The 11,114-nt window shown below is 51.8% G+C and overlaps 1 protein-coding gene across 1 annotated transcript in view; it reads right to left on the bottom strand.

Annotated features, from left to right (window-relative positions):
- CFAP70 (cilia and flagella associated protein 70) overlaps nt 1-11,114 on the bottom strand; it is a 23,448-nt gene that overhangs the window by 2,301 nt on the left and 10,033 nt on the right. The window contains exons 11-23 of the mRNA XM_017741286.1: nt 10,327-10,461; nt 9,706-9,783; nt 9,154-9,242; nt 7,618-7,678; nt 6,244-6,435; nt 5,499-5,630; nt 4,553-4,678; nt 3,936-4,069; nt 3,722-3,837; nt 3,420-3,566; nt 2,415-2,510; nt 1,644-1,732; nt 768-920 (exon numbers count right to left, since the gene is read on the bottom strand). Of these exons, the coding sequence (XP_017596775.1) occupies nt 768-920; nt 1,644-1,732; nt 2,415-2,510; nt 3,420-3,566; nt 3,722-3,837; nt 3,936-4,069; nt 4,553-4,678; nt 5,499-5,630; nt 6,244-6,435; nt 7,618-7,678; nt 9,154-9,242; nt 9,706-9,783; nt 10,327-10,461 (1,548 nt within the window). The remainder of the gene's footprint in view (nt 1-767; nt 921-1,643; nt 1,733-2,414; nt 2,511-3,419; nt 3,567-3,721; nt 3,838-3,935; nt 4,070-4,552; nt 4,679-5,498; nt 5,631-6,243; nt 6,436-7,617; nt 7,679-9,153; nt 9,243-9,705; nt 9,784-10,326; nt 10,462-11,114) is intronic.

Here is an 11,114-nt window from a genome sequence, read left to right as displayed (position 1 = left end):
CTGTGCTGCCAGGGAACAGGGACAGGAGGAGAGGGAACGGCCTCAGGCTGGGCCAGGGGAGGTTTAGGTTGGATATTGGGGAAATTCCTTCATGGGAAGGGTGGTCAGGCACTGGCACAGCTGCCCAGGGCAGTGCTGGGGTCACCATCCGTGGAGGGAATTAAAAGCCGTGTGGATGCAGCACTTGGGGACATGGTTTAATTGTGAACATGGTGGTGCTGGGGAATGGTTGGTCTTGATGATCTTAGAGGGCTTTTCCAACCTAAACAATTCCATGATTCTGTGATATCGGCACAGGGTTTATGCAGAGAGTCAAGGTCAGTGGGCTGCCTGCAGGACACCAGCAATGGGATCCCCCTCCAGCTCCCTGCCCAGTGCCCTGCCTACACACAGCATTCCCAGGTATCACCTTCCCCCTGCCTTCCTTTCAACCTGCCTCCCCAAAGCCACCTTCCCTGCAGAGAGCTCAATAGCAACCTTGTTTCTCATGAAACAGAACCTGACTCGCCCACGCAGGGAGAGAGGATCAGGATGTATCTATTCAAAGAGAAAAGAAAGGGAGATGCTGCAGAGGGAAAGGCAGAGACAGGCTCTGAGATGCTGTCTGCCTGTGCAGGGAGTGACAGGAGGCTGTGAGGATGGGATAACAAAGAGAGCAGTGCAGCAGCCACAGCCCTGGCTGCTGAAATGCTCTGGACTAGGAATGGTAAAGTGGAAATGAAGCAGGAGCTCTGGGTTCACACACACCAGGGCTGCACGGGAATTACCGTGGGGTCGATCCGAATGGCCTCACACACACATTCCTCACATCTGGGGAGGTCTTCCTGCAGCGAGTAGGTCCAGGCCAGTGCCAGGTAGTAGGCACAGGTGGGGCCTCCTTGAAGGCTCAGCAGCTCGTGGGCCAGTGCCTTGTGAACAAACTGGGGAGGAATGACACAGGTGGTGGTTAGGGGAGCAGGGACACCATGGACACCCCAGCAGGACGGGGCAGGAGGGCTGACTGACACCCGTCTGACTTCCACGAACAGAAAACACAAAGGAAATTTCTTTTTCCCCTCTTTTGAATGTTGGTCTAGTGGAAGGTGTCCCTGCCCATAGCAGGGGGTTGAAATTAGATGAACTTCCAGTTCCCTTCCAACCCAAACCATTCCATGATTCCATCTAGTTGTGTTTTGCTTTAAGCAACTCTTTCTGCCATGTCAAATTTAGGCAGGCAGCACAATGTGGCAACCAGAGAGATCCCAGAGATGACTCGGTGGGACAGGCACATTCCACAGCTGATACAAAAATCACTCAAACATACACAAGTGTCTGCATCAAAGGAGCTCAGGCATCTTGGAAGCATCACAGTAATGGATCCCATCTCTGAATGCACAGAGAAGAGCACCCTGCACCGTTCCTGAGCTGGCTGTTCCCTGTGCAGCAGGCAGTGCTGGGCTGTGTGTCCACAGCCAGCATTGTGGGCTCAATACTCTGCCTGGCCACACTTTTATATCTCTGGGCAATGGTGGCTTTGCTCCCTCTTGTGCTCGGCCTCTGGAGTGGCCATGGCTCATTCCCTGAGCCCAAGAAAGGGGCTGGCTGGAGCTCTTTGGGAATCAACCAACCTCCCTTCCCACTCCTCCACTCCCTGTTAAACTGACCCGGACAGCATTGACTTTCATCAGGAATTCCACTGTCTTCATGAAGATGGTGCAAGGAGGTGGCTGAGGTCCTGGAGCAGGACATGGTGCTGCAAGAAAATGTGTCTCTGTCAGTCCCAAAGTGGGGTTTTTATTTCTGGAGCCAAAGCAGGGCCTGACATCCCAGTGGGGACAGAAAAATCCCTGCAACATGGAGCAAAACCCAGGAGGTGGCAGGGGAGGCTGAAGCAGAGATTAACTCAGCATTTCTTTCTGAAGGGCTTAAGTTTTGTAGAAGATCTGAAAAGAAATTACGCTCTTCACCCACTAATTTTCCAGTCCAAACCCAGAGGAAAAAAGGTGGGAATTCATGAATGATGCTCATCAGAGACAACTACTGTGAGGCTCCTGCCTCCCCAAACCAACCAGGGGGCCCTGAGGCACCCAGCACTGCCATCTCCACCACCACTGGGGCTGTGGAGGAGGCAGATCACACACCACAGAACCTGAGGGGATCCCTAGGGACACTTTCAGAGCTGGCATCTCAGGAGGAAGAAAAGGAAGGTGCAGGGTGCAGTGACGTGAGGGAGAGAGCTGCATTCACCTGCGGGCTGTCCATCCTGAGATGTGCTGCTCTGAAAGGCAGGGTGAATCTGCTTTGCCTGCAGATTCCCTGGCTCAGGAGAGACAACAGGCCTTGGCATCATGGGGGCCATGGCTCACTGCTCCCACATTACTCCCCACCATTCCCACAGGACCATCTCCCAGCTCTCCACATCCCCATTCCCAAACCTTCCAGGGCTTCCTGCAGTGCTGTAGCCTCTTCCTTGGATGTCACACCCTCCACCACCTCTGGCAGTTTGTCAGCTGAGCCATCTGGAATCTCCTCTGGAATAAAACCCCCAACAACCATTTGGTGGAAAGCCATAAACTGCCCAGTTTAGAACATGATTCAACAACAACAACAACAAAAAAATAGAGAAGAGAGAAAATATAAAAGATCTATCAGGTTTTAAAAGCTGGGAAGAAATTTCTTTGCAGGAGGCAATACCTGGGGCTGGGGTTTTGAGCACAAGGTTACCATGTGAAACCAGAAACAGATATAGGATGAGGCAGGATGAGAGGAAATGGCCTCAAGTTGCACCAGGGAGGTCTAGGTTGGATAATAGAAAAAAAATTATTCACAGAAAGGGTGGCCAGGCATTGGAACAGGCTGGCCACGGCAGTGGTGGAGTCCCCATCCCTGGAAGTGTTCAAAAGCCCTGTGGATGTGACACCTGGGGACAAGGGTTAGAGGTGAACACAGCAGTGCTGGGTTAACAGTTGGACTTGATGATCTTGGAGGTCCTTTCCAACCTTAGACATGCCACGATTCTATGAATATCCTTTTCCTCATTATCAGAAGGGACAAAAACCCACATGCCTGAGGCACTGCATGAGTGGTGATAACGTTAAAAATAAAGCCAGTCAGCATTTCCTGCAGCCTGGCCAAATATTTGGGACTCAGGACAGACAGTCTCAGCTCAGGCTGGACTCAGAGAGGCTCCAAAGGAAGCCTTGGCCTCAGGGTCACTGCCAAGCTGCTGGGTTGCCCTTCGGAGTGGTGAGGCAGAGCTTTGTGAGCTGTGCTGGGAACTCACAGTGACAGCTTCCATGGAATTCTGTTCTAGCTCACAGTCCACATCTTCTACCGTTACCCTTTGTACTTCTCCTCTTAAAAATTCTCCTCTCCTTCCACCGTTGCCCACACAGCTCCAAGCCCCTGATGTCAGGACACCTCCTGGGTTTGCCTGTTACCTGGGGCTGTGCTGGGCTTTTTCCCTTCTGCCTCAGCAGCCTCAAGGATTCTCCTCTCCTCCTCAAGCTGTGCTTGCAGGAGCTTCTTAGCCTCACGGAAGTTCCTTTCTGCCCGAATATAATTATTCTGCAGCTCATAAAACAAACCTGTGGGAGAGATAGAGCAGCATCAGAAGACACCCAAAGGAAGCAAAATCCTTCCTGTAGCCCTCACCTCGGAGCAGGGAGAAGAGGATTGGGAGCAGGAACAATGCATGGCTCTACAGGAATACCTTGAGCACCAGACTGGCTTGGTTTTGTACCTGAGAGGGTCCAGGCTATGATGCTGGATGGCTCCAAGCAGCAGGCATCCTCAAAGAAAATCTCTGCCTCTTCATAGTGCTGCAGCTTGACAGCCACAATCCCACAGAGCAGCAAGCTGGGGCAGGGGCAGAGCAGTCAGCCCTGCAGCCCCAGCAGTGGTGGGGGGGACACCCTCCCCACCCTCCCCACCCACCCTCCAGGAGCACTCAGCACCTTTGGGTGTGCTGGGGGTCCAGACAAAGGGCCTTCTTGAAGCATTCCTGGGCTTTGGTGGCATCCTCGTGCAGCAGGCAGAAGGCTCCATAGTCCAGCCAGGACTGGATGCTGCACTGGTCCTGAGCTATTCTCTAGACAACAGAGATTATCACTGGAGTCAGGCTCAGCACATGCCATGGACTGGGGAGACAATTCTGGAATGACCATGGCTTCCCTGGCCACCCCAGCCCTGTTTAGCAGGAATCAAGCCCTTGTTTATCACATGCAAGGGTGTCCCCTAAATGGGATCATGCTGGAAGCCCACTTCCTCTAAGCCTCCTCCACCTAACACGTGTCCTCCAGCTCCAGCTGACGTCTCCCAGGGCCCAGTGTCCCCAGAACTGACCCAGTACATCCCATTTCCCCTGGCCTCAAGGCTGGAGTCCAGGGACAGTCTCACATCCTGCAGAGAGCAGCATCTCCCTGGAAAATCCCTCCCATTCAGCCTGAGTATCCTGGCGATGCTCAGCTCCTTCCTTCCTCTGCCACAGCCAGGGCTGGCTGAGCTGTGAGCAGCAGCCCCACTGTGCCAGCCCACACAGGTGATGGGCAGGAGAGAACTGGGGCTCCCTTACCTGCCTGTAGAAGAGAGAGGCCAGTTTCAAGTCCCTGTTGGCTTCAGCTTCACGAGCAAAGAGCCAGAGCTGCTTATCGGTTGTGCAGGGTGTAGGGGTAGAAGAAACATTTTCCCCAGACAGGAGCTGGCAGGGAAGGAGACAGAGTTAGCCCTGGGGAAGGGAAGAGTGGTTCGTGTGATCCCAGTATGGCAGCAGGTCCCACATCAGCACCACACACAGTACAGACCAGTACGGCTGGGGCTGGGCACTGGGAAAGGCAAGCTGCTCTGTGGTGGGACACATTCCCATCATTCCCAGGTACCTCTGCCACACAGGGACAGGGCAATATCAATTTTTACAAGGACATGGAGGGACAGAACAAAGGGAAATGGCTTCCCACTGCCAGAGGGCAGGGTTAGATGGGATATTGGGAAGGAATTGTTCCCTGGGAGGGTGGGCAGGCCCTGGCACAGGGTGCCCAGAGCAGCTGTGGCTGCCCCTGGATCCCTGGCAGTGTCCAAGGCCAGGCTGGACATTGGGGCTTGGAGCAACCTGGGACAGTGGAAAGTGTCCCTGCCCATGGCAGGTGGTAGAATGAGATAACCTTTAAGCTCCCTTCCAACCCAAACCTGTCTGTGATTCTGTGATTATTCACAGCATTTCCTAGATCAAGGTGATGACAAACTTCTCACTGGTGACCCCAGCTCACACTCTGCCAGCCACCCTCCCCACGTGCCAGCTACAGCAGCTCTACCAGGGGCATCTCACACATATCCCACCATCAGGATTTTGAGCAGTGGGATTCAAATGCACTGGACCTTGCCTCGAGTGTGGCTCATGGTCCACATGTGAAAACTCCAGCAGATGAAAGCATGAGCCTGCCTCTGTCTTGAAGGCAAAAGTCCTTCACGTGCCCTGGATCCACGGTGAAGCCATGGTCCGAGTCACCCAGATTTCCCCCTACCTTGTTGAGGGCAATGTGCATGTGGCCTACGAGGAACACGTAGAGCTCACTGAGGAATTCCTGGAGCTGCCCCTGGTTCTCAAATGCCTCGGTCTTCAGGTATTTCTCCCTCACAATCTTCACCACAGAATGCTGTGGAGACAAAGGACATTGAACAAGGCAGGTTCTCCCCCGTGCCCCCCACCAGCTCTGTAATCAGACAGAGACAGAACATATTCATTTTGCCTGAAGCTCCAACTTAGTTTTGAGAAATAAATCCAGCCCACCACTGATAAAAGTAAAAAAAGCAAGCAAGGGGGATTTCCTTTCCCACCTCCCTGACACACCCTTTAGGGGACAGCATGTGGATGGCTCATCTCCTCAAGACAGAGAGGGGGTCTCCAGGAAGAGCGAGGCTGAGGCTGAGCAGCTGAGAGAGTGGAACCTCCTTTCCCTGCCAAGGCAGACTGGGAATGTGAGAGCAGCCAGCTTTGCCTTTCTCAGGTTATGAGCATGGGGCAAAAGGATGTGACTAGCTCCCATTGAAAGGAAGTGTTCTCGTGGTGTGGGACCAAAGCAGCTCGGTGCCTGCTCCATTAGGGGGGAATCCTGTCCCCTCAGTGCCCACTGCAACAGCTCCAGGTGGCAGGAAAGGATTCTGGAGCACCACATCATCCTGAGTTACCACCATGGGAAAGCAGTGCCTCCCTGAGAAACTGTCAGGGCAAAACAAGCAAGGAAGCAAAAAGCACAAAGGAGTCTTCACCTTTAGCTGTTCCTTAAAAGCAAAATATTTCCCAGAGGTATTGAGCTCGTAGTTGAGCTGACGCCTCTGTTCCTCCAGGGTTCCGTGGTCTATCATTCCCTGGCCAGGCAGCTGCTTCCCAAAAAGCTCATGGTATTCCCTCAGGATGGCAGCAGCAACACTGGTGACACATTTTTCATAAGCTTCCACTGCCTAGGAAAGACATAAATAAATTTCACAAGCCACTTATGCAATCAACCTTGATATGTATTTGATTTGCCACAGCCCACGCCTCCCATTAACTCCACCTGACTCAATTAGTCTGTCACACATCCTTTCCTGTCCACGCCTGAGGGCTGAGAAAATATCTACAGGTAAACACAAAATCCTTCCTGCTAGGATTTTCCATCACAACCCAGTATTCCAGTCACTGCTACCTCTCCTATAGCAATATAATTGGCTGTGAGTAAAATATATCTCATTTACTGGGAGCCCTGAAACCCATGGCCAGCCCTCTTCAGCAGAATCTGTAACCTCCGTAATCTTGATCCTCAGAAATTCTTGGTGACCCAAGAAAGGTCAGGGCTGATTCTGTTCAGGTTTGTCTGAGTCTGATGAAGCACAGGGGCTGGTCTGAGACAAGAAATTGTTGGGACTGTTTATAGGATAAATGTAAGGTTCTGGTAGCCTCTTTTCCCAGCATCCCATTTCCTTCCTTCCCCATGGCTGCCTTCCCTCCCTTTGCTCCATCTCTCCATCTCTTCCCTTTGAATGGGATGTGAACACAAGTGATGAATGGGTTCCCAAGGCACACTGCTGTGGAGATAACACATACAGGCATTTCCTTTTCTGTGTATTTCCTAGGATCATAGAATATGTTGAATTGGAAAGGATCCACAAGGATCAAGTCCAGCTCCTGGCCCTGCACAGACACGCCAGCAATCCCACCGTGTGCCTGAGAGCATTGTCCAAATGCTCCTGGAGCTCTGGCAGCCTTGGGGCTGTGCCCATTCCCTGGGGAGCCTGGGCAGTGCCTGGGCACTCTTTTTCTAATATCCATTAAAACCTCCCCTGGCACAGCTCCAGCTGTTCCCTCGGGTCCTGTCACGGGTCACAGAGAGCAGAGATTGAAGCTGTCCCTTGTGAGGAAGCTGCAGACCCCAATGAGCTCTGCCCTCAGTCTCTGCTCTCCAGGCTGAACATTCCAAGTGACCTCACCACTCCTCATATGGCCCTACTCCCTTCTAGACCCTTCACCACCTTTGTGGCCCTGTACCCTTGTCCTCATCAAACCTCATCTCCTTGTTACTGTGGGCTGAGAATGAAGTCTCTGTTGTGTGAGAGGGATGAGGGCAGGATGGAGTGGCAGAATGGTGGCAAGGCTCTCACACGTACCTTCTTGGCTCCTCCTGTCCAGGGGCGCAGCTCAGGTTTGGGATGAATCATCTCCTTGACCCTGTCAATGAGAGCAGAGGAGAGATCAGCAGATCCACTGCCCAGGATGTTGGCTTGTGGAGTGGGAGGACTCCAACCTGCCATCGTGTCCCTGAGACACCTCACAGGGACCTGGGAGGAAAACTGAAGTCTCAGACCAAGAGTGACCAGGTCCCTACAGCTGATGGTTGTGGCTCATCATGACAGGGCTAACATTTACTGCTGACCCAAACTGCTCTCCTGGAGTGGCAGATCTGACTCTTGGAGCTGCTGGTTCTGTAGAACAGGTGTAAGGAAGGAACCAGCTTGAGGAAAGCTCTGTAGAATTTGGTCACTAAACAGCCCAGGCCACTCTTTAACTAAGATTTTATTAAGGTGAGGATGGCTGAGCACTGCAGCAGGATTCTCTGTGGAGTCACCTTCCCTGGATATATCCAAAAACCATCTGGACACAGAGTAACGTGCTCTGGGGAACCCCGCTTGAACATGAACGTTGGACTAGATGACCTTCAGTGGTCCCTTGCAAACTGAATCATTCTGGGATTCTGGACTTAAAATCCTTGGTGCCAAACCAACCTTAATTCATTAAAATTTTTTTCAACATTTCCTGCTTGCTGGACACCAGAACACCCTCAGTCCTCAGAACACAATCCAGCCCACCAAGCCAAGATGCACACAAGCAGGTGAACAAGGAGGAGTTATGCTGAATCCACACACACTGCAGAAGAGTAGAAATGTATAAAATAGGCCAGGAAAAGGTCTCTTCTAAGAGGAGCTCAGCCTGATCCTCCTGGAAGACAGCAGGCAGCCGTGAGGACAACACACATACCTCCAACGAATGGATGATATTTCTGTTTGAGAGACACAAACCTGCACCTCTTATACTTTATTAATCTGCTGCATTTTCTATTTTTTTATTCCATAAATTAGACGTGTTATGCCTTTCTAACCCATAACACAGCAGGGCTGCCACTGGACAGGAACTGGAAGTCCAGAAAAGCAGCAGAGATGAAAGAGCAGCTCTGCAGCAGAACAACATGAAAACTAACACAAAAGCTGAGGAATGGGTAAAATATTGTGAGAAAACTTCTGGAAAGCTAAAAATGAGAGAATGCTCTGGTGAAGCAACAGCAGCACTACCCAGGACAGTCCATGCTGGTGGCCAGGACTGACCAAGCCACTGAACATCACATGCAAGAGGCAAGGACATGGGGATTAGTGGGAAACAAAGCCCAGACAGGAACACAGACACTGCTGTGCTGCTCTGGTGTCTCTTGTTTTGAGAGGGATGGCAGGGAGATGCCAGCTGGGATGAACAAGTGTTTTCCCAACACACCAGATGCCACGTCTAAAGCAGTCTGGCCAAATCCTCCCCCTGATTCCTGTGGGCTTTGTCTCAGGCCCTCTTTATGGAGTGTTCCAAGGGGGGTTTGCTGTACAAGCCTCTCTCCACCCTGCAGAGAGGAGCTGTCAGCCCCACAGCCCATCCTCACGCACCGTCTGACGAGCTCCTCCCGCAGCCGCTTTGGGACCAAGGGCCTGTCCAGCTTTATCTCCATCACCAGGAACGTTCCTGCCTCGCTGTACTGTGGAGATAAACATTGCTCTCTGGGTCGTGCTGTCTGCAGCCAGTGCTGGCACAATGAAATACTGAGCACACAGCCACAGAGCTCCAAACTGCAGAGATCCAGCTTGTTTTATAACCCGCCCTCGGCATGAGTTACAGCAGCAAAATCCAGCTCAAGAAACCAGGCTAGGGAAAAGGAGAGAGCCCAGATAATCAATCTGCCTGCAGAAAGAATGTGCATTCCAGAGGAAGAAGCCAAAATATGAAGGGATATTTTAAATAAATGCCTGACAATTTACAGAGACCTTCTAGCCCAATGCCAGTCTGCTCTCCGGGTGGACGTCACTGGAAGAACTCTGGGACAGCATCTACATAAAACATCCCTTGTCCAACTCACTCTTGAGGAATTTGTGTGAAAGGTGTGAGACACCAGCATAGTGATGCTCTACAGTCTTTCCTTCTCTTTGGAGAGACATAATTACCTGTCCTTCAAGGAGATTTGTGACATTTTCAGATCCTCCAGTGCCATCTGACAACTGGATTTTGGATGGGTTGAGTAACTATTAGGAAAAAGAAAAGATGTCTCTTGTTTCCGACTCAATAAATCTCGTATCTTTGCAAGTTCAGGGTGTGAGATGGTGCATTTGTTCAGGCAGCATGTCCTACGATTTCAGGGAAAGGGAAAGCTGCAGCTTCCTCACAAAGAGCAGCTCCAATCTCTGCTCTCTGTGACCAGTGACAGGACCTGAGGGAATGGCTGGAGCTGTGCCAAGGGTGGATTAGGCTGGATATCAGGGAAAGATTCTTCCCCCAGAGGGTCGTTGGGCACTGTCATGACCCCAAGGCTATCAGAGCTCCAGGAGTGTTTGGACAACACTGACAGGCACAGGGTGGGATTGCTGGGGTGTCTGTGCATAGCCAGGAGTTGGACTCATGATCCTTGTGGATCCCTTCATGTTGAGGAGATTCTATGATTCTAGAATAATGAGTATCTCTCAGCTGGCTGAGGCAACACAGCATCCATCACTGGTCCCTGCATGTCCCAACTGCCTGTGACATGGAAACAGAGCAACCATGGTGCCATGTGCCTCCCTAGACCTCACCGTTCCACTGGAATCTTTGTCTTCCTTCTGAGCCTTAGTGGGAGCAGCTCTGGAAACAGGAGAGGTCCCCAACCCTTCCTTGGCCAGACTGAGCTGTGACCTGAGATCCCGGAAAATACTGTGCTGAATTCTGGTCTGAAAAATAGAGGAACAGAGAGAATCAAGGGACAAAGCAGGCTTCCTCACTCCTTTGCCTTAACCTCTCACATCACAGAGCACACTGTCAGGGTCTTAAATGCATTAAGAAGTTTTGTAACCTCATTCTCTCCTCCTAAAGTTCAGCTGCAGGTGCTCCAGGCCAGCTCTGATCCTGTGTAGCCATGAAGCCTCAGGTTAGGCTTTGAGACTCAGTGAGGTCTCTCCATCTTCCCTCAAAGAGCTGTGTTATCACTGAGGACTGGCCCTTGACCCTTGCCTGAGATATGCGGAGAACATGCTGGAATCCAGATCTGAGATCCTGGTGGGATCCTAGACCTGCCCCACAGCTATGGACTTGCCTGGTGATGGGGACTGCTGGATGAATCTGGATACTCTCACCATGCCTGCTCTACACATTTTTGGGGTCCCCACCTGCCTGATAGCATCTCTTGGCTTCCAGCTCCTTCTCTGGTGTGGAGCAGCCTCCCTGACACACACCAAGGAATGCAAGGAAAGGGTTTGTCAGACTGTGTGTTTACACCGTGTTTGACCACCTAGACAGGCTGTTCCCTCCCACACATCCTGGTTACAGGAATTGGGCTAGCAAGAGTTATGGGGATCCTGGGGAGAGGATGGAGTGGCTGGAGGGA

Source organism: Corvus brachyrhynchos, unplaced genomic scaffold (assembly GCF_000691975.1).
Source record: "Corvus brachyrhynchos isolate BGI_N302 unplaced genomic scaffold, ASM69197v1 scaffold58, whole genome shotgun sequence".
Classification (NCBI taxonomy): Eukaryota; Metazoa; Chordata; class Aves; order Passeriformes; family Corvidae; genus Corvus; species Corvus brachyrhynchos.
This window is presented reverse-complemented; position numbering and strand designations above follow the sequence as displayed.